Source organism: Pleurodeles waltl, chromosome 1_1 (genome assembly GCF_031143425.1).
Source record: "Pleurodeles waltl isolate 20211129_DDA chromosome 1_1, aPleWal1.hap1.20221129, whole genome shotgun sequence".
Taxonomy (NCBI): Eukaryota; Metazoa; Chordata; class Amphibia; order Caudata; family Salamandridae; genus Pleurodeles; species Pleurodeles waltl.
Window position 1 is genome coordinate 642,116,697 of NC_090436.1, and position 23,953 is coordinate 642,140,649.

The 23,953-nt window shown below is 45.9% G+C and overlaps 1 protein-coding gene across 8 annotated transcripts in view; it reads right to left on the reverse strand.

Annotated features, from left to right (window-relative positions):
• Positions 1-23,953, reverse strand: part of SEMA6A (semaphorin 6A) — a 247,272-nt gene that overhangs the window by 126,654 nt on the left and 96,665 nt on the right. For all 8 annotated transcript variants that reach the window (XM_069226762.1, XM_069226743.1, XM_069226752.1 and 5 more), the window contains exons 2-7: positions 17,718-17,858; positions 14,674-14,791; positions 10,575-10,635; positions 7,830-7,892; positions 6,816-6,917; positions 4,090-4,180 (exon numbers count right to left, since the gene is read on the reverse strand). In XM_069226762.1, coding sequence (XP_069082863.1) covers positions 4,090-4,180; positions 6,816-6,917; positions 7,830-7,892; positions 10,575-10,635; positions 14,674-14,791; positions 17,718-17,820 — 538 coding nt within the window. In that variant the 5' untranslated portion in view covers positions 17,821-17,858. The remainder of the gene's footprint in view (positions 1-4,089; positions 4,181-6,815; positions 6,918-7,829; positions 7,893-10,574; positions 10,636-14,673; positions 14,792-17,717; positions 17,859-23,953) is intronic.

A 23,953-nucleotide genomic window follows, 5' to 3' on the forward strand; every position in this document is an offset into this window, starting at 1 on the left:
CTTCTCTAAATGTGAAAAGTGGTAGGACACTTTCATTCTTTGTGTGGCACGCTCTCATTTCATCACTCCATTCATTCACTTCGGATTAAAAGAAGTAGCTTCCAAACAAAAGAAACGAAATTATCTCGGTGAGGCCAAGTGAAAAATTACACCGGTTGCCTCTGAGAAACCAGGATTTGAACTCACAAACTTCCAAATCCAACACCACTAGCTTCTGCCCAACTGACCACCCCTGACTTTGCCAGGGTGGTACTCATTCTGAGATTGCTGGGTCCAGAGAGGGCTGATGCCTAGGAACCCGTGCACAGTATGCGAGGCAGGACTTTGCAGGATAGCAAGTAGACTCAAATGCTTGGGATCAGCCACAGTACTAAAGATGCTAGAACCTGAGTATCTCCCAGTCCTTTCCACTGCCCAAGAGTAACTCCTGATAACAAGAAGCTCTAGATGTCCGGGGCACTGCCATGTAAGACAGTCTAGTCAACATAACGTACCAGCGCTTGACATGGCGGAACTGGGTTGGTGCTGATAAGAATTCTCTAAAAGTGGAACAATCTTCCAGAATATTTGTGACATGAATGACCAAAATGCTACCAATAACTTACGTCAGTTACTCCCAAAACTGTTGTCCTACTTTGTTCCCAGCCCTGGAACGCCACTCCCTTGCATAACTCTAATTCCACTTACATTTCTAGTTTTCAATTTTATTGCGGCTTTCTGTAAATACAGGGTATTATTCTTATTATGAGATGGGACAAATCTTCAGTGCCTAAATAGAAATGTTAAATAACTATTTTGGTGAAGACTACTAGGGATCTCGGAACTTGGTTCAGTTGTAACTGAAGTAGCATGAAAAAAGCAAGCACTCAACACACCTACATACAGTTTAATTTTGCACTCACAACACGACTGTGGAAAGTACTTTTAAAATACAATGCACATCCACCACAGGGCCTTTATGCCTTCTCCAAGGACGAAAAGACAAGATTTGAGTTGTAATAAGAGGCTAACCCCTGGATGAGCGTTCTTCATTTATACAACCTACTCAGACGTGTACCCCACCTCCACATACAGCAACCACTCTGGTGCTTTATAGCTGGGTTTGCACCCTACATGGGCCATACATACATACACATTCACTTCAGGGGGGGTCAAGGATTTCTCAACAGCCTGGAATCTAAAAAAAGAGAGAATGTGAGCAAACCCAAGTAACTGGTAAATGCTACAAACTGACCACTTTGAAATACTTCAGGGATACAAGAGTTTCGGATGTTGCCACCTTATGTCCCAGGTGCCTGCCACTTTAAGTTCGGTGGCCTGGGTTTGACATGTGTCAGGCTCACTTTAGCTTTAGAGGAATCTCAAGGGGCACATTGGCAGGTCACACTGCCACACTAGGAGCAGCTCGTGTTCACACAGGCCCCTTCACTAGGAGAGGAACAGCAGTCTGGCTGCCCTAGATTAAAAGGGTTTCACAGATCATCCGTCTTCACTCGCTGTGGAATATGAAATGGTTTCAAAGCTGGGAGATCAGAGCGTTAAACCCCTTTAATGAAGCCAACTTTCACTAGCGGCTGTCTCAGCAACTTTCAAAGTTGTTTTAGTGTTCCAAATGCATTAAATAAAGTATATGTTCCTTCGAATGAAGACAAGGGTCTCCCTTTTACAAGGAAATCAGTGCTTGGAAACAAATGGTTGGGGATTAGCGTATGTGTGGCTTCCATTGCGAGACAGCTTTACTTCCATTTTGGACTTTTCACCTAGAGGCAGCAGTGCGCAGTTCACCACTCCAGTTCTAAAGCCTGCAGCCCCCACATTTTTGTGGTGCACACACTTGTAATCATACTATCTTGGAGCAATCTACCACGAGGCAAAGGGCAAGAATGTCCCCGCGTGTGAACAGTCTGTGCTAGATAAAGTCAAAAGCCTGAAATCTCTACAGCATTAAATCTGTTGCCATACATTGTGCCATTTTAAATTTACGGTTCCAAAGTAGTGTCCTCAACATACAACATTTTTTGCTGGTGTGTGTTTATTCTGTGGTATGCAGACAAATGTCGCCTTGTGCTTACTACCAAGTTAAGAGATTAGAAAACTACCACCTGACATCTCATTCGTGGCAACTACCACATCTGATACATGGCACATCGTATCTGGCACTTATTATCTAGCAGCAGACATTTATCCAATCTGGCAAATGGAAAAATTACAACTGCCACACCCTAACTTATAGTTATCACGTGACACATCACATCTGGCATCTCAAACATTGCACCTTCAACGTACCGACTCATACATCTGGAACGTTACACTTGCCACCTCACACAACCAGCACATGGCACATTACATTGGCATATTTCCCATCTGACGCCAAGGACATGATAACTGGTGCCTCTCACGTGTAAATCCGGGCACAATACACTAACACCTCTCATAACATTACACAATCACCTCTCACATCCGAGACTTAACAAATCACAACTAGCACCTCTCACCTATTACACAGGGTACATTACAGTAGCACGTCTCACGTCTAATACCGGACACCTCAGTTCTGGCACCTCTAAAATCTGACACCGGCCACACCACAATAGACATCTCTGACATCTGACACCTGGCACCCCAAATCTTGCCCCCTCACATCTCACAAATGGAACATTACATTAGCACCTCTTGCACCTGACACCTGGGCCTCTGCTCTTGGAGCCCTCCCATGTGACAACTGGCACATTGCACTAGCTCCTCTCACATCTGACGCCGGACACATGTCATGAGTACCTAGGGTCGAAGCGTGCAGAGGTAATTTACATCAATACTTGACACTGACTCGTCACCAAGGGCTTATTTCGAAGAAATTAATGTTGTAAAGCTCAGTCTGCTTGTATACAGTGGAAGCAGAAGGACGGCATGCATGTATAAGCCGCGTGGTTTGTTATTCCTATGGTATATTTGCACTTTTGAAAAAATGTTTAAAATGGACGTAAAATATAATGTTAAATGTATTGCTAAGGACAGAATTAAGAGCCACAAGTCGACCTGCCTAAAAATAACTTTGGTTTTCATTCAAGAAGTCCAAAACCCCGCAGCAAGACTTGCAGCCATTATCAGCTCCCAGTACTCAATCTTTTTTTTTTAATTACTACACTGATTTCAAACAGTATCAGAATTTCCATCAAGCTCTTAAAGCTGTCCCTCCTTACATGGAAGAGCCCCAAATACCTTGGCAATTCCCCTCTTCCCCTGCCCCCCCATTTGAAACAAGCATTTGCAATGCAACGGGTCTCGCGTTTGCTCATGTTAGAGCTGACAGCGTTGTAAACTCCTAACCCGACTTTTCACTGGTAATGAAACCTATCGGCAAAAGTGCATTTATGTACTTAACCTGAAAAAGTGCAATTAACTGTGTAAAGCGCTCGACTTCTGCCAAGCGAGATCGAGCTGGGAAAATAGAGAAAAAGTAGTCCACGAGCCGGACAGAAAACAGCGAGCCTCGCATGTTTTCTGTACTTGGTCGATGCACTCGAGGAGGGCTATCCACCAGAAAAGGCATGACATGTGCATGCCTTACACTAATGAAATCAAGCACATTCTAACAGGCAAGCCCACAAGCCAATGACAGACACTGACGTGACGTGGACGGGGCTCCGAGCCCTTCTTAATTACTAAAGCGCCTCGCTTAGCGAAACGCATTCGCAAGCGCATGCGACGCAGGCTCGACCCTAAAAATCATTCCTGACAACCCACAAAACACCCGCAACTCAAAAGTAGGAGGAAATTTCACAGTCTAAGGTCCCCCTTGAAAGGAGCATGCTACCTGCGGTAATTTGCACATGATCAACCATCTTATATTTAGAGTAAAACTCAAAACTTATCTTAATCCCCCTTAAACCAATTCAGCCTTTCAGGAAACTCCTGTATATGATTCAGTTCACACAAGCCGCCGTGCAAATATAGTCATTCATTCATTGTATCACTTTTTTGTTCAGTGCAGCTCCCCTCCCCCACCTTTTTGCTTTCATGTTGGGAAATGAGAGACCACTAGGGCTGGGTGAAGGAAAAACACAAATTATTCTTGCTGCTTTGACCTACCTGCAAACAGTGCGACATTGGCATGCTTTGCATCGTAGGGGCACCGCGCCATGCCGCTTATCTCTTCATCCAGGAACTCCAAGGTGTCCATCTGAAAGAGACCAGGAAACAGTGTCAAGGTCTACGGGGACACTCTGCAAGTCCACCAGCAGCATCGCACCATTTTCCTTGACAGGTCTTGCTTTCACATCTTCCACTTTGCAAGTTAACGACACAAACCGCTGACACTAAACCAGCGATGAATATGAGGCTGTCAGAGATCAGGAATCCAGGACAGGAAAGCTATTCAGCGAGGACTTGATATTTCATCAGAAATCGAGCCTCGACTTGAGCAGAGATAGATGATGCGGTCTGTGGTCTGGCAGACAGTCAAGTGTTGTTCTCAACAACGAGTGAAGCAGGGAAAGTCTAACACAGGGGCTCATCTTTAGTCCTAATCCAGGACAGCATGCTCTGCAGAGCACAGGGATTCAGCGATTCAGGTTCACTGGCCATAGCACGGTATGTGGCAAACTGCATTCAGTTAATCCACGGCTGCACAGTACATCTTGCATGTTTAGCTCTAAAAACCTAAATCTTGCTGCATAAATGAAAGGCATGGTCTCAAGGTACAAGTGGTAATCCATCTCACTCTTCCCTCTACTGCTGCTTAGCACCCGCCTAATACGCTGCCTGTCACTCAAAAGGTGATTCATCATCATTTACTTCCTGTCAGCTTTCTGTCTCCCTGTCAAGGTTTTCAGGCTGCGATTGGGTTCCGAGCTCACACCACACTAAAAGCAGCTGTGTTGGGAAGTGAACTAGGAGCTTTGAACACACATTCGCATCAGGGACAGGAGGGCAGCAGCAAAAAGAGAACTAGAAGTCAGGAAAAACAAGGGCAGGTGCCCTGCAAACCTCTGCAGGGCCATCTGCAATATTCCCAGGCACACTGTATAAACACGAGGAACAGGTGATGGACTCAACAGGGGCCGTACATCACAGATGCTGAACGGTCAAACAGAGCTATCCACGTCCTGTGCATCATGCATGCCAAAACGAAACTCCATCCTCCCAACACGCAGAGGGAGGACTCTCTGTGGAGTATTAATCGTGGCCAGCAGCAAGCAATGACAAGCTGTGCAGGAACAGTCAATGTTTGGCTTGGAACAGGAAACTCAGCTGTGTGCTGATGAGAGATGGATGGGTCATCCTGGAGGTAAGGGGGCAACGCGTTACCAGGGCAGACACAATAACACTTTCACGATGGGAATAGGAACTAGTCAGTCCTTCAGACAAAAGCCTCTTTCAAGGTCTGCATGGTGGACAGTAAAAGAGTCGGGTGGAGGTACCTTCCAGGCAAACAGGTGTGCGTCTCCAGACGCCAGGTATGGCACCTTCTAAAAATGACATTCTGAAAGCAACAGCAGGGCTCGGACACCACTGCCCACCTCACAACCAGGTGTACTTAACCAAACATAAAATCAGACAGCTGCAAAACCCGAGGGGATCCAGGGGTTAATAACACGAGTCAAACAGAACTACCAGGTGTGCTTCTCCAGACACAAGACCTCTTAGTTACTGAGCTCAAGGAGATCCAGGAATTCATAACATGGCTCGGGCAATGCTGCCCATGTTGCTTCCAAGTATCTTTCTCTAAACACAAACCATGTAGCTGCTAAACGCAGTGAAATTTAAAAAGCAATAGCATGACCCAGTCGTGTGTGCCAAACTTCTCAGGCGCACTTCTCAACACATGAGGCCTGGCGGCTGCTGAACCCAAGAAGGCACAGGAAGCAAAACCATAGCTCAAACACTGCTGGCCAGGTCGAAACCAGGTGTGTCTCGCAGACGTAAGACCAGGTAGTTGCTAAAACTGAGGACATTCAGGAATCAATTCCATGGCTGAGACACTGCTATCTACGTCATTACTATGGGGCCTTCTCCTCACCCAAACCTTGCAGCTGCTAAACTAAAGAATAACAAAAAACCGCATGGCTCTGCCATGTGTGCCATAGCATGGCTCCGCCGCATGTGCCAAAGTTACCACAATCCACGCTTAACAAGACACTGCGCAAGTTGTTTTCCTGATCTGTTCCCAGAGTTTACTTCGCCCATGTTCGACAACCATTTTATCAGCACGAATCTAATTTACCCATTCTCAAAGAAGACAGAGATCATCATTGATTCTAATGAAGGTCCAGTGATCCTGACAAACTGAACCCTGCGTGCACTGCCAAGTTGTGGCTGCGAGCAGTGAACACAAGACACAGAAAATGTACTCACTTGGAGAAAAGTGTGTGTTTTTCCCTTCCCTACTCAAATGGTGAGGATGTACTTAAGTGACAAATATAGGGCGCACAAAATTAATATCTGGAATCAGATTAACACATTAAATTATAGGCTTACCACATATTCATAGTTTTAGATCTGAGAAATGAATTCCTGTGCTTATTTATTTTTTAGGAAAAATTAATGGTGCAACCTTTAATGGCAATTTATGCCTTGCCCAACCTTTGAGCTAACGCTGCCCCTGCCATAAACTAGTTCGCATTTTGTAACATCTGATACTAGGTACTTTGTCATAATTCACTTGACTGCTTGCCTCAGACCGAACAACCAGACCCTGATCTTAAATAGCAGTGATTACAGGAGTGAAACACTGATTGCGGAAGAACTGTGCAGATGCATCCAGACTGTCATTGCACCAGATGCACTGGTGCAGCGTCAGGGCGAGTACAACGTACCTTGTAGTTTCGGCAGGACGGATTGAAAGCGTTAGTTCCGCAGACAAACAGAGTATCGTCGTTTCGCTTAAGGAGAACCTTGATGAAGTTATGACACTCGTCCTGCAGGGTAAACAAGTAGAAAGGGCAAATATTGAAGCAAGCGAAGCACTAAACACAGTGTCAACCTGGCACTCTCTGATCGCCCCAGGGAGGTCTTGAATAGCGGACTCTCCACTAAGAGCCTAAGTGCTATTTCAGATTGTTTCCACTCCCGCTGAGAACGGTAACATGTTCATACTTTAGTCATTTGATAAGTGATTGATAGACAGGGAGGCAAACAGGCTTATTTTAAGAGAAACACAGCTCACTAGGGTCCTTAGATGTGTGGTGAGAACCATGGAGCAGTTAAGTAGAATAAATAGGGGCCCGGTGAACCACAGCACCTTAATGCCCAGGAAATGTAGGCTCACAACACATATTTGTTGTACTGAAACAAAAGTTGGGTTTTTCAGAGATTATAATAAAACAGGCAATGGTTTGTAACTCATGCTCTAATTCACGAGCACAAATACAAGCTCACATCCACAAAATGTGTACACCTACACACACACACGCCCAGAGTCACACATGCATCACCGAAAACATACCCAGACACACAGCACACACTCTCTCTGCCTCTCACTCTCTCCTTCCAATGGTCACAAAGTTATGTATTAATTTAGGAACTTTAGCAGGCAATTTGCTTGGAAACAGATCCTACTTGAGAGCGGTATAGTGCCATCTGAAGCTGTATTAGGTCTTCTTATACTACATAAAGAGCATAGCGGATCTGAACAGAGCTCCTGGCATCAGGTGCCTATTTCTGTCCATGAAATTCATCACATTTGTCCCAAATGAAAGCTCCAATGGAGTGGTGGAGATGGTGGCAATGAGAGGGCAAGGAAGTGAATTCACTACGGAGAAAGCAGCCCAGAATAACCCGTCAGACACTAACCTGAAGCACCAGCTGCGGAGGAGAGGGCAATGGCCTACCTTATGCTTCCCCTTCATTCTGCACGTGTCCACGTCAGGCTGCTTAGACTTCCACGTCAATTTCTGGGTGGAGAAAGAAATCAATTAGTCTCAGCGAAGGTGCATGTACGATGTCCTGGCCATGTATTCATCAGCAGTCCCGGCAACCAGTTCCCGCGAGCACTGACAAGCCTGTTCTAAGTACTAGGACCAAGGTATACTAGGCACGCATGAGGTTCTATGCAGCACTTCCTCATTTCCATATTCAAATGTGGGGCAGTGCATTTTATTCACAGAACATTTAGAATTTAGCCCAATGCAATACACCGCTGTAAATTCATGCTTCTGCAATCAGTACCACTGCCTAGTCTTGGTTTTGGCGCAGGGTTTGAGAAAATCAGTGCTTAATTTTAACCAGTGGTTGCAGTTGGTGGGCATCAGAGCTCATTTCTTAAGACTGTGACTTTTTTTTCACATTCAGAATTTGCCTAAAAGTGAGAAAGTCAGAAAAAAGGGGAAAAAAAGGAGCCCGAGAAACATAGGAAAAAGGTAACAAGGCAAAAGCAGGTATGAAAAAGACCCTACGGAGGTTGGATAAAGAGATGGGAAGTGCTGGGTGGTGGAAGAAAGAGAGATGGGATGACATTAAAGACCTGGCAGTCTCGATATTCGGCAACTCCAGCATTTTAGCGCAAGGCAGTGGACTGCTAAAAGAACCTTAGGGCCACTGCACTTAGTTACAAATCATCACCTGCACAGCTGCCTACTCAAGGGTTGAACTGAAGCCAGCGTGCACTCTATGTGCCAAGGAGAGGCAAGGGCATGTGCAAGCTGGATGGGTGCGTGTCCTCAGGCGGCTGCAGGAAAAATTCTGTATTCATCCCCTGTGAAAGCTTTGCCTGCAGTGCGAGAAGTGACATTTCCCTTTAAACAGATGTCAAACCGGCTTGTTTATTTTGTCTCCCTCCCTGGCTTTTCTTTACTTTAGCAAAGAACATTTCAGAACAGGGAGACGTCAGAAACAACTTCCAACTAATAACCTCTTATTGCAAAATCGACAAGCTAATTTAGGAACGGGCCAAATGGGCTGCGCTCCACAGCTTTGAGTAATTGCACATTTTGGGTAGACCTGGAATCATGCTCACACCAGAGCTGCGTTAGACTGTACTTCAGACATATTTTTCAATTGGCTGCACTTATTTACCTAGCCCAGTCTCGCAGGCACTTAACACTGCAGGATACAAATTATTTGGTGGGAAGTCCAAAAGGGTGCATGATGAATAATACACATAAGCATTAACATGCCAATCATGTAATAAAAAGTTTCAACAAAGTTCTTCACAGGCTGGGTGACCCACTCAGACTTCTTGATACTAGTCTCTAGCATTATGCAAGTAGAGAACAGCCATCTATGCAACACATTAGTGAAGCTCTACCATGCTCACCCGATGCATAGCCTCTACCAGTACCGAGTGGATCATGGGACGTGCCGTACGTAGTGGGTCCAGTAGGACCAGACCCATGCAGATGGTCACGGAAAACAAGAGACATACATTTACATATATTAAATCTAAATGGAAATCACGTGCATATCACTGGTTAACCTGAACACCTGCCAGGCTCCATCTGCCATGGGTTCAGCCCTGGTGGAGCCAGAGCTGGAGCCTGAAGACATCTGCATTAGGGACAAGAGGCCGGAATGATACGACCACCCACAATAGACGAAGTTCAAACATACACTAGGGGCCATATTATGCTATGCCAAGTTTCCATGCAAATGAGGGAACACCCCCTTGAAATCGTGCCGTATGCACTCTACCACAGAAGGGGCCACACAATTGTCTGCAGCTCCTTCTGTAACTCTAAAGTGTCCCTGGGAACAGAAAGAAGGCTCATATGCTGCACAGTTCTTCATGTATTACAGCTCCATAAACTGATTGAAAAGCCCAGCATTGGAGGGTCTTCTCCTCGCCAAGCAGGTGATGTGGCACCTGATCTGAAATCAAGAAGCTGAGAAGGAAGGTCCTCCAAAGCTAAGACACTCATGAATAGGCTGACCAGACAAAAGTATATCAAGGTAACGCTTTGTATCCAGAATTCTTTCATTTATGAAACACGTGCAGTACAGGGTTGATAGCCTTGGTTCACAACAGTCTAAATAATTGGACTAAAGGGTCAGATTACTATCTTATATAAAACTAATGTCACAGTCAGTAGTCCTGGTCCACCATGGAGACTGAGGGCCGGATTCACAGAGAGCCTCCTTACTCATGGTGGAGGCTCCGCGCTTGTGGTGGAATCTCCACACTGCGGTTTCTCATTGCGGAGATTCCGTCACAAGTGCAGAGACTCAGCCACAACTGTGGAGCCTCCGCCACAACTGCAGAGGCTCTTTGTGAATCGGGCCCTCAGTCATCTGTGAACGCTATTTTCCCGAAGCTGATTTCTCACTCTGTTATTGTGGTCACCCTTTTTCTACTCGTGGGCTTTCCACTTATGAATCATAGCCGTTAGATGTCTTAGTCTAAGTAGAGCAACAGAAGCGAGCCAACACTACGGCACCCACAATGCATTAGGTTGCAAACAAAATGTCAGGCTAGAAAACAAGTTTCTGTGATGATATGCAGTGTGGTAGCCACTGTATACTTTACTATAATTAAGGGTATTTGAATCGAGCCCTCCTGCTTGGCTAAGCACTGCTCAGTGTCACACCTGTGAACCCTGCCACGTGACCCCCGTTCACACAACAGTCAATGTTCTGCTTACTTTGCTAAAATACATTTCTTCTGTGAATGATGCATCCATATCAACAGTATAAATATGGTCCCTGAGAAGGAAACAGAGAAAAAAACAGAGTATTAAAAGAAGTAGCACCAAAAAGTTAATTCCATCAGGACAAACATGGAGTAACGTAAGACTGATAAACACATGCCCAAAGAAAGCAGAGAGCCAAACATAGCTGTGAGAACGATAGGGAAGACTGAACCCCAAGGGCATATTCTATAACATTCTGCATCAGGCGTAGAAAAATGAAACGAATTGATTTTGCATCATTTTCACATCTTACAGAATACACAGAGAACAGCTGGGCCTGCATGTTTAGTGATATCGTGTTCTTGTGAAAAATCCAAGGAACGTCTACTCTCTTCATTTTCTTACCAGTAAGCAGTAAAAATGGACTAGGGGCGATTTACAATTCATTTTTTGTCGACTGGCCGACCAATAAAAAATGCTTCTAATTCATCTGAAGTGCACTCACACAGCTTGGGGGCTGCATCACAAAGCTACTTGCTTTGATAAAGTGTGCCTTGTAGAATGTTAGTAGTAATTGAAACCTAAGTTGGTGAAAGATAGCTATCTGCATTAAAAAAAAAACTGTAGTGCATCTATGAGATGAAGCCTTTCATTTGTGTTGAATTTGTGTTGATTTGGGTACTCTCGAGATGTGCGCTTTGCAATGTAAATACTTTAGACGTTCGTGATTATTGCAGCTCAGTCATTTAGGAGCCAATTTTGCCGGCCTTCGAGACGCATAAGGAATTCTGCTTCTCGAGACTATTTTTATGTCGCCTAAAGGTTTGGAACGCATCACTCAAAGAGGTGAGGGGTTAACGAGGGGTTAATATTGTCCTCGGCTGCGGCATCGCCTTTAGCCCTGCTGAAATGAGCGACAGCTTGTGGAGGGGGCCGTGGACACCTGCGAAATTGTTTCCAAAAGCCTTTGCTCCCTTCAGGCGCTGGCAACAGATTTGCCCCTAGCAAAAGGGTCTCAGAGCTCGGTTTTTGCATCATCTCAATGCTGCATCTCTCGTCTGCAGCCTGGCGGCCAGCATCCACGTCGCAAGGGCGCAGCAGCAGTTAACAGTAGGCTCATACTGAAGATTGGATCACTGAAACTACAAGTCCCGAGATGCGCCTGGCTGAACATGTCCTTGGGCCCAGGGGGTCAGTTAACGGTGCCGCGGAGATGATGAACAGAACGGCACGGCCTAGTTTGCAGCTATTTATAAAGCTGCCTCTCGTGTGAAGAGGCGTGGAAAAGCTTCCTTGTATTGGAGGTAGAGACGCAAATAAAAAACACAAAAGCATGAACTGGAACACACAATGGCGTCCGGTGTCCACTTAAGGAAACGATTAATACAAAAATAAACGCAGAGGAAAAACGTTTTCTTAAAATAACACTGGCTCTCTCCGAAGCACAGGAAGTCTTGAAGCTAAGAAAACATCAAGCCTCGCGCTGCGGTTCCTCCAGCCAAAGACACGGTTTCTACAGGTCTGGCTTTAGTTTGAACAATGGGCGCATTGGAACATTTTCACAATTTTTATCAACGGTTACAACCGCGCGCCTGTATCTTTCAGCCCATTCTACCGACGGATACACAACAAGAAACCCAAGGCTGCAGGCGGACATGCTAGCAACGGACTGCGCCATCTCCGAAGACATCTGTGAAAACTATGACGCACTTGTTTGTTTAGGAACAGAAGCTGCCCCTACCCCCTGCAGCCTAGAAGGCCCGGATGTCCCATACCCACAATGCACCCAGCATCGCCCTTGGCGCTGGCCAAGCATCTATACTCTCCTGCACTCTGGTGGCACGGTGCTCTGCTCTGTGACATGCTGCGTCAGGAGCCATTCCTGCAGGTATTATTACATGAGAAGGCCGCCCCTTGTCTGAAAAACAGTTTTAGTGCATCTATTTATTATGGCAGAGACATTACAGACAGTCAGAACTGGAACAACCTCTTTTGGCTGAATGCCAGTGCAGGTACTGTGCATCGTGCGCGCGCCCCCTTTGATGCCGACCTCGTGACAAAGAATGTCTGATGAGCCCTTGAGGCAGCTGGACCTCTTACAGTTTGAGACCTTTTAGCGGTACGACTTTACGGTACAAATTAAAACCCCAACCCATTTTCTGATGGACTAATAGGAAAGATGCACAAAGCCTCTGTGTTAAATTTGACTTATGGGGAAAAACGCACTGTAAAATCAACCTGCGATAAAGTATGTCTTACTCCCGGAAAGTTGAGCGAGTCACACAAGCATGGAGTATTAGGCACCTCATCACAAAAAAAACCGTTGTAAATCAGGGGTCGGGAAGTGCAAGAGAAAGTCTCAGCTGCCGTTGCGGGCAGTGCTTTGTCTTACAGACTACCTCCGCAGCAGGGAGAGCCCGCTCAGCATTTTACAGAGTGGCTTGCAATGAGGGGACGAGTCTCCCTGGCGAGTCCTTCTTCTCTTGCTTTATCGCCCAGGAAGGCCTTCTGAACGCTTGGCTTTGAGTTTTGCTGAAGTTCAGCCCCAGGTGGCGCGCGGTCTCCATAACTTCAGATGTGCGTCCCTCCCGCCTTCCCGGCACGTGGGAGATGGGAGAAGGGTTCTTACAGTGACCTCGCGCCTGCTTCACCCGGTCTCTCTGCTTCACATTATGTTGCTGTTACTGGTGTTCAGATGAGCCACTCCAAGCTTTTGTTGGCAATAGTGCCAAACGCACACTGCTATATCAACACTTCTCGACTGCTATCTTCAACAAGCAGTGTGCACAGCTGACAGGGCATATGTTTTGCATTTGCCATTAATGTGTCTAATTATTTCTGTCATCTCACAATGTTTCTGTTATACAGTTATTTATGTTCAGCGGGTAAAATAAAGTTTTCAGCAAAGTTAATTAAGCAATTGCTTCTGTGTTTGTTATGTGTAAAGTGAAGAATGCACTCGGCTGTGAGGATCATGTTAACACAATCTGACTAATGGCGCTGTAGGAAGTCTGAGAAAGAAAGTTGTGTGCAGAGTCTAAACAGTGTCTGAAAAGTGTCTTCTGCCGCCGACAATGAGTGACTGTTCGCTGCCCCCTCCCTCTGTGCCCATCTGCTCCGGTGCCCAGCCCGCTCCCAGCGAGCACACATAGGCCTCACAGGAGGGCCACGTCCGCTTTCCCACCTCCAGTCAGCGGCGCTCTCGTCAGTTGCCATGGCAAGACGGTGCCACGAGAGGGAACGGAAACAATGCCAATGGCTGTTCGCGACCCCCATAGGGCCACCAAGCCCAGAGTGCCCGAGAGCGTGCGATGAAAGCATGGTGGCAGTCGGCTAGTTCCGCGCCTGCTCAAAGAAGAGCCTTAGGCCCATGCACTAGGAGAGAGAGTGATCATGGGAAATGAAGCCAGAAATTGTCAGGGACCACTGTGCCATGCCTAATTAAACAGGTAAAGCAGCAGAGACTACTGGTCACTCAGAGCCGGGAGGTGACAGGCCAGGTTTGTGGGTGAAAGCCACAGTGTGTCATTTAAAAGTGACTACAAGCAACAGCTTCTTGGCATAGCCTAGAACAATGGGTTGAGGGTGGCAAGCCTCAGTGGCATATGGTGGCCATGCCACCTTAGCCTTCAGGGAATTTCTGTCTCGAAGCACTAAGCTGTGGTAAATGATTAACGAGGCAGCAGATTTGAAGTATACTTTAGAGTCATTGCCAGCTGCCCCAGGGAGTTAGTCCCCTTATGTTAACACTGCGCTCTGTTGTCATTTTTCAGTCTTTATTAGGATCCGGTCTTATTCACATGCAAGTCACCTGCAAGAGCAGTCCCACTTTTCAGCATCAATGTTACGAGCTGCCTCTTCATGGAATTATAGTAGTCTCGGTCAGTTCAGATCTAATCAACTCTGAACCTGCACTTTATGTCGATAAAAGGCGAGTGCCCAGTATTAATTACGCTCCAGAAGATGAGTGCATGAGAGACAAACGACATGAATATTTAATGCAATCTTCCTGCAGAGTACAGTAGCGCAAATGCTCATTAGGGCCCAGTGGTCCAGCGCAGGGATTGTGAACAATAACTCAGTGAGGCGCGCGGAGGGGAAGGGCGCGGACCTGGCAGCGACGTAGAGCGTCCTGTTCATTATCAGGATGAGCTGGATGTCCAGTCTGTGCCTTTGAGTGGCGTTGCGTCCTGGCTTGTGACCCACAAAAACCGGATACTGTTTTGTATCTGCGAGAAAGGAGAGATGAAACAGAAATATAGTGAGCGGGGTGGGGGCCTTGGGACAATGAAAAACAAGATCTGCAAAGTTTAAGAGAACACTGCAGCTGCCGGTGCCCATGTCATGCTGCCACGCTAGGACAGTCCTGCCTTTTTAGTGAACAGCACTGTGCATGCAGCAAATTATATTTTTAACACTTCGATGGTGAAATGCAAAACTACAAGTCCCATCATGCAGTCCTGTCAGCTGAAAAGTCCAGGGCAGCTAAAGGTGGCCCTCGTGACCTGGGGCTAGTAGGCAGCTGTGTGACAGTAGAACACATTCCCCATACTCAAACTCAGATTCTGTGGCTGCTTGTACCTCATCAGTAATAACTCGTCTTCCTGTTACAGACAGGACTATATACCGCAAATATGGGTCTTTCTTGCTACAATTTATTATTATTAGGAGTGTTAGTCCTCAGGTTACCAGATGACTCCTTGTCAAAAATCGTACAATGCTTCAGCCATGGAATTTCTTTTACAAATCATTGTTTTCACTCACCTTGTTCAATTGGATCAACTGAGGAGAACCAAGAAAGCACCTTCCCCAATGCATACGTCTACTTGAAAATTAAGAATGCTTTCTTGTTGACATAAATCATCTGGTAATCTTTGTTAGTCTAACTGGATCAACTGAGCAATAATACACTACATCTCAAAGAATGCACCCCCTCTTGGCACCTTCTGCCCCCCTCACGGTCGCCCCCCCCCCCTCATGGTTGGGGAAAGTGGCAGAGCAAGTCACTGAATGCCAATGTCCTGGAAGTTGGAACATGGGCCTTTCAGGACTGGCACACTGCAGCTAAGGGCCTCCGGTTCCTCCGTGTGGGCTGTGTTCTGTCACAGTGAGCCTTTCATCTCCTGCAGACTCCCCAGTGCTGGGGGCTGTCTGAGAAAGCTTATCTTTCAGAACAAAGCCGTCATACAATCCGCCCATCAGTCATTCAAGATTTATCGGCAGAAAGTTCAACTTTCTGACCCGTATTCATCCGTGGAGCTCCGGTTTTGTTAGTTTGTAGCACCCCACTCTCTGCTCTCTCAGACCCGGGATATGAAAGGGGGCGCGGCCAGGCCTGTACTTTCGTTAGGATTTTGCGGCCTAGACAGCTGACCCCCCAGTCTGACACGTAAAGTGGTAGATACCCGCCTCTTAAGGGGATGCAGATGCTTTGAACTGGATACAGGTTTACAGAATCTGGACCCGCACACGTAGGCCTAATGCGGAGGGGTGCACAGTGTGGGACTCACTGGCTGAATGAGAGCACTCTTGCTACCCTGTGCGTTAGGCATTAATGTCTGAGCTGGAAGTGAGGAGAGCTGCACATGCATGCGTCGACTGCAACCCACGGGCAGCTCCCAGCCCCGTCCGGACTGCACCGCTGTAATGTAAACCTTGTCCATTCGGGCTAACCAGCGGGGCCAAGCCCTAACTGGGATATCTCTCGTCTGTCTTGGTGCCATTCAAGCCCCATTCACTCCTCAATCTCACTGCGCTAGATTCAACTGTTCCCAGCTCTGATGGGGATCTGTACTGAGGAGCGATGTCACCTGGTGGCTCAGCTATCAGCCAAGGAAGCAGGAGAAACTGGATCTACTCCCCACTGCTCCATTACCTGGGCTGGCCACTTTAGCTCGCTGTTCTTCAGTGCCATTATATGTCAGCTTTGAAAGCACAGATTAATAACACAGGACATTTATATCACAAAACCGTGCTAATGCAAACTGGTTTTTTTACATAGGACGACCAATTTGCACACTATTGACCAGGAACCTAAACATTAAAGTTGTGCTGAAGAGCGCGCACCTCTTTATCTGCAGTAAGGCAAAATTACCAAACAAAAAAATAAGGAGAGGACGTGCATTTAATGACTGTCTTTTTTGCTGGAGAATATTTTAGAGGATATTTTAAACTACATTAGTAATACTGCTGAGTCCCTTCTCTTAAAAAAAGACCCACTGGATCTGAACCAGCGAGATCCGTACGGTACTGCCCTGAGCAGGTCCTGAAAGAGAGGAGGACAGTGAGGAGGAGAAGAAAGCCAGCCACAAATTGTCAATATATTGATGAATAAGACCTTCCCCTGTCACCACAACAACACTCAAGAGCCAGCAAAAACGAGGAAAGAATTACAAAAAAAGACATGCATGTAAAATAGTGTGCATATATTTGCATACATTGTGAACCTTTAAAAAACGGTTCTTTATGTTTCTAAATTATCACAGACACACTTTCTCATGTAGGTAGTCCTTCAGAGGCTCCTCACATGGATCAAGGACATTGATTTGTACAGAACATGTTTTTTTTAAAGTGAACTGCATGTGAGTGGATGGAGTGCAGTAGATTTACTAGATCGCTTCAGGGCAGCAGAGCAACAAGGCTCGAGTCATGGGCTTTCCTATAACAGCCAATTCAGTCTACGATTTGCAAACTAGGTAAAAACACATTGGCCCAAACGTACTCACCTACCAGTGTATGACGGTTGGTAACTGAGGACCTACAGCGACCTGACCATGCAACACACTGCCTCCATCCTTAGAGTGCCCCCAGCAATTCTGTCACGTTAAAGATCCTCAGGCCTGGATCAATGAGCCTGAGTCCATATTTTATTTTATTTCATAACGTACAAACTTTTGAACGTTGACCAGTGTAGGACCAATGGCTCTTCCGTGACAGAGCCACCAGCTAGCTAATGCAATAATTCAGCAGCAGTGGAGCTGTTCTGCACAAGAAGCATTTTTTTCTATATTCTAATGGCTCAGCCTGGCTGACCTGAGAAGCCACGAGCTGCATAAAGCAGTCCCACTCGGAACAACCGCCACGTTGTCGCTTTATCGCTGCGCCATCAATCGAGGCCTTCTGGAGAGGGCCGAGCGCGCGGCCTTTCATACTCACAGTTGCCATGCGAAATACTGATCGGCTCGGAATCTTCTGGGAAAGCAGCCCCGCCAGAGTGCAGCAGTGTGAAATATAGCAGCAGCAGGGCTTCTGACCTCATAGTAGTTCAGCGAGGAGACTTCACTTCTTCACTTCACCCTGCGGAGACAGAAAGGTGCCCGAGGCACAGCTGGTCAGTGAGACGGTACTCCTTGTGCACATCCATCACACCACAAATGACCACCCAGGCAATCAATCACTTGGACTTACCCTCTTCAGTCTCATATTTTCATCCTCATTCCTGGGGGGGAATTTGTAAGGCTCAGCGCAGACTGTGCAGACATCGAAGAGCACAACCTCACACAAAGGTTCTTCTGAGATGTCAGTCATGCCACGTTCATTCATTCATTCACTCAGGCTTTCCATTAATACTACCCAGGGACACTGGAATTATCCTGCGGAAGAGGGCCAAATTGTACGACAGGGTCGAGGAAATTATGTGGCAAGAAAAGGTAATGCGGCATAATGCACCACATTTTGTAATAGTATGACCTCATTATTTCGTAATTTTCAAACTTGCAACACTCTCTAGTCTTTGCTTATATTACATTAGTGCCAATTTAACACCCACGTATAGCAATAAGCAACAGAAAGGTGACCAATCCAGCTTTGCAAAGGTCCTGCCACTGCAGGGCAACACCTGTTGTCACATTTTTACTAACTTTTGAACCGTTTGAGTTAGAAACATTATTTTTTGTTAAAATCTGCTATTTATATAGCAGATGATGGATTATGGGGCAAATGCGGCAAATCTATAAGTATGCAAAAATCACTGCAGTCTCACAGTCACATATTTCCAGTGGCCCTGATTATATCTCGTTTTGTTACACACCACTCTATATAGCCGCCCAGGGGCTGTATGCAGCCGGTGTTCCTATTACCAAATTTAATGGCACTCAATTTTCTGACACTGAAGGATGGAAGGCTTGGTCATATACTTGGCAGATTTACAACAAGCGACCAGCAGATCATTAAATGCTTCAGCACAGGTGTTTAACTCATGGAGCAATCCTTCCCTCCAATGAAAAGAAGAAAAAAGAAGGGAATCTCTCCCCGGTGCTCCATGTGAGCATAGGGCAGTGGTCACGCGCCTCCTTTCCTTGTGATCACATGTTAGATTGGCCCCACCACAGTTACTTAGTTTATAGATCACTGCTTAATTCTGCTTCCCTGACACCATGGACTATTGGTAAGAGAGACGCTTCCCTTTGACCATTGAAGAAAGAGTATGCCAGAATCAGCTAGAAGAGGAGACTACGATAAGCCATGCAAGCTCCACAGCATGGTCTTCTGCAAAAATAGAGAAATCGCTGGTGACAAGTGGGGTTGCCACTTGGTTCACTGCCCTGGTATTACTAAAAGTTGGGTCTGGAACAGTGCTAAGCACGGGCAACTGAGAATGGCAACTTCAGTGGAACTCATTAATTTTTCAGAGACAGCCCCCCTATAATTTTCTATAACATCACAACCGTTGACCGAGAGTAGCCTCAATAAAGATATAGAGATTTCAGGGCGTACTCAAGAGAATCTGTCCAGCCCTTAATAATCTGCATACTTGGCTAATTCACTTTGAGTTCCATACTGGACACATCATGTTTGTTGTATAACTAGAATGTACTATTGATTTGATACTTGACCCCTTGGCAGATGCAAAAAGTGAACGGTTACACTAGAACTGGGTTTGGCTTTGCGACAACACAAAATCACTTGAACCCACTTTGCCAGAGAGATCGCACAACAAACTTTGGAACTGCCCTGTCTCAATCAGTAGTAAAAAAAAAAAAAAGGCTTACCTCTAAACAGTCAAAGTATGCCAACCCTGCCATCACCAAGTGAGGTGGGCACCCCTAAGGGCACAAGTGGAGCCAATATCCTGCTCCTTATTTTGGAAAATCCAGTTCCCCAAATGCCATCAGGAGCACATCGGTTTTTGCACATATAATAGACGCTAAGAAATAAACTCTGTAATTCCATTTGCACCATGGACTGGTTATGGTTTTTTCATGACGTCTATAAGCTTTATTTGATACTTTTTTAAGGAGTAGAAATCCTTGAGACTGATAACTAGGACGCCTCAACAGGATCCAGAGAAGCCATTTTCAAGCAGGCAGATGGGATGTCCACCAAGAGCTACTTCCAAGGGGTGAACACCACCCACTACAGATAATGTGCGGAGGCGGCATGCTGGGCTGCAGGTACTCACAGAATAATTCGCACTGAGTCACCAATACCATCGAAGAGCAGGCCAAACGTGCTGCTGTGCATTTAGGGTAAAACAACTAGACTCCAAGACCCACAAACTCACTGGAATCTGTCCTGAAGTAAAATAATAACACAACATTGTGCCCCTCTACTACATTTATTCGCCCTTGCCCGTGAATCCCAAAGCCTGGCCATAGGAGAGATCAGTCCCTGGGCACTGTCCCTGAGCACAACCGAGTGAAACAGCCAGCACTGCGGCGATATCAGGAGCAAGCAGGGCCTGCCGTAGCGTTAATCCGCAATGCAGAGGGAACTGGTGGTGAAAGAATGGGTTTCATTTCACCCTTTGCCGAACACGTTCGCTTTGAGGCTGCCTGCCAAGAATGGTATTTAGTACATGGGAGGTTTTACAGCCATTTCGGATTTATGTGCAGCAGGGAACGCGCTGCGGCGCAGATTGTCTCTGCTAGTTCACTCGGGGAGAGCAGACTGTCACCTGCAGCCCGCTCTACCTGAGGTGCCAGACCTTCGACTGTCCCTGCCCGGCCATCCTCGCAAGGACGGGGTCAGGGTCACACCCCGGCCGTACGCAGCATTCAGCAAACGTCAGGAAACACGCAGTGCGGTAAAACGCGTACTACGATGGTTTTCTATGGACTGTTCACTTCGCATTCAAAACTTCTAGTTGGCTTAATCGAATCTGGCATCACCAACAATCCTCAACAGCACGTTACCATCAATCAGAAGCAAAAAAGAGTGTTCAGGGTAACTAGCAAAGGATTACTCAGCATCGCCAACAATCACCAACATGAAAGATTATCCTGCATAACCAGCCAAAAGAAGCATGCCCCAGTAGTAGCAATCACCAAGTGTAAAAATCATAGAACATGTGTCTGTTCGATAATGTCTGGTTAGGTTTCGAGACCATTTGTGACATTCTTCTCCAATATTATCTATTTTCAGGTCTAGTTTTCTCCCTGGTCCAAAAAAATCTTCCTTTGTGTTAGTCTCTGTGTCAAATTTACACTACGGTGAAACTGTAGCTTCTCCAATTTCAATCACCAATGAATTTGTAATATTTTACCATCCTTACCTACTAACTGTTCTCTAAGACTCACTTTGATGAAATCAATGTATAAATAACTAATCACAACACTGATGTTATTTTAATAAGGTAGGGAGAATACCATGCAACTTCAACAAACTATAAAAGTTTATTGAAAGTCATAAACAACAAACAAAGAAACCTTTTCAAAAACTTAGGCTAACTCTAGGGACTCTGGAGTACAACAAATGGAGAGCCTAGAAAAATGTGCATGTAAGACATTTTTTAGTGCAGTTTCCAGTAGAACGTAGGTTCCCGCCTAAGGGTTGTTGTCATCTGGCTGTGTCAGTATTGTAGTTACATCATTCTGTGCTGTATCAAAAACATAACAGCATTTAGATCAGTAGATATGTCAGTGAAAAAGTGTGTGCGGGTTGATCATCATTAATCTCAGCAGTGTATTCCGTCCATCATCTATTCAAGGAAACCATCAATCATCTTAACAACATAACAATCAATCATCTCGCAAGGGTGACCCTGCTATCATCCCAGTAGGGTAACTAGTTCTCAATTCTCAAGGCGACCATCAATCAACAAATGAGTGTGACCGCTCTATCTCAGTAGGGTGACCGTTTATCATTGCTCCAAGATGGCCATCAATCATTGCATCAGGAAGACTATTGATTGGTTCAGCAGAGTGGCCAATAATGTGCGAATAAAAACACAATAAGTAATGTGAGGTATTAAGTATCAATATAAGGAAGACCTACTCACAAAAGGTTCTTTATCTTGTAAATGAGGCTACATATCTGTGAATGTCACCAAAGTCACTGTAAGAGGTGGTGTGTACATGTAGATACATGGCAGTAAGTACACAACAGATGTGACGCAATGACCTGAGATGTACAGTAAGCAGTGAATAGCCAGAAAGAGTCCAGATAAGTGATGGACCCATAAGCCTTGCAAGGTGGTGGGTAAGGAAATGTCACAACTGGGCTGAGCCTGGAGCTGGCAAAGCTGCCTGTCTGCTTCTAGTGCTTCTCCAACACCAGAAGGAATAAATATTTTGTCTGTGTCTTCTATTTAGGAGCACACCTGGCTGGCGATTAGGCTAGATTAGATGGTTAGTTCCTACTCTGTTCTAAAGTCTGGTGTTCCTGCTCCACCATAAGTGCTGTTCTTTAGGTTGGTGGCTCTTCTGACATTGAGATGGCACTCTCAGCTGTGCTGCAGATTTGTAAACATTTGCAAACACCACTGGGCTCAAACCCTTTCTCAAGTCTTAAATTCTACCTCTCTATGGGCCTCTGGTAATAACTGGCACCCGGTAGATGAATTTGGGTGTCGCCAGGCTTGGAAGAGTTGCTTCTTCCCATGTGCCACGCTGAAGGCTGATTTGCTGTCACTTAAACTACATTTGCATTTATATGCGAGTAGGCAGAGTCAGCATCCCTCACTATCACACGGTGAGGGATGCAATGACATTAAGTGGAATCTAGCAAAGGATTCCACGGCCAATCTCCAACCACCCAATCTATTACTGTGTACCCATTATGCAAAATGACTATAACGGGTGTATCAACAGCACATGAGAAGACAACCCCTGCCAAGAGCTTTCTAGGTCTGATGGCTCAGCAGACTAACCCTTTCGCTGCAGGGGTGTTCATTATGCCCCAATTTCACGGGTTAGAATCCCTGAGGGTCCACTCTGTTATCTTCCCAAGGTCGATGAAATGAGTTTTATTGACGTGGGTAACAACAAACACTTGTTATTCTAAACCAAAACACCCAAAGGTGAAGCATTTCAAGCCCTCGTGCTGTGGTAAGACTAGCTTTACAGAAACTGAAGAATAACCTCAGCGACTCTGGACCACATGAGGTGAGAGTGCAGAAAAATGTGTAAGAGTAACCTTGAAATACCAATCACTGCCTTGGAACAGAAACTGACCCATTCCCAGAGCATTCAACATATCGATGTTTTTCAAACAATTGCTTATCCAAATACCTAGATTCTCCTTGACAGGCAAAGGGCAAAGAGTGATAAGCAGAAAGCAGGCGAAGGCTGGACATCCCTCTATGTGTACCCACCGATTTGCATATAATAATTTAATAGGCACAAGTACTGACCATTAAAGAGGGAGAGATGCCACTGAAACGCCCAATACTACTACAACAGACTGTTTAACCTCAAACTTTAGGCCCTACACTCTCAAAACCATTAATTATCTCCGGACCCCATCACCCAAGACCCAGGGTCAGTGACACACTGCTTTAATATGGGTGCTTCACACAAGACCCCGGGAGATCGCACCCCAGATTTGACCTTTGGGAACGCCCACACACAACAGAAGAAAATAACAGACTTTTGGCCAAACTTGGCATCTCCACGCTTCAAACATTGCCTCATCAGACAAATTTTCTTCCTGTTTTATATCTAGCACATTCTGTGACTGGAGTTATTTTCTTCAGGCGTATTGTGAAAGGACGCGGCAACGTGCCGACGCATTGCTGCGCCAGGCCCTCGTTTCTCGGGTCCGAGCTGCGGCCAAACGCAGATTCCTGGACCGAAGGGTCGGATGTAAGCGGCCTTTGTTTCGCCACATGAGCAGCGCGATTGTTCGGTGTATAATCCTTAGTCACACACGGCGATGCACTCCTAGGGGCTGAAACTTCAACGTTAATATTACGTGGCCCGGGGCTAGACGGCAGAGCCCTCTCTGCTAGCTCGGCCTATCCATCACCAGCACGTCAACAAGCCAACAATCGCACTCACTGCTTGTTGAAAACTGTTTAGAGAACTTGCCTAAGCTTTAAATAAATCTGGTACTTTTAACTTTGCCCTTCTGGGGAGCTACCAGGTTTAAATCTGTATTTTCACGCTACTACCATTTCCTTTGCCTGGTTTCAAAGCTTGCAAGTTTTTTTTTTATCATTCCGTGCGCTGCCG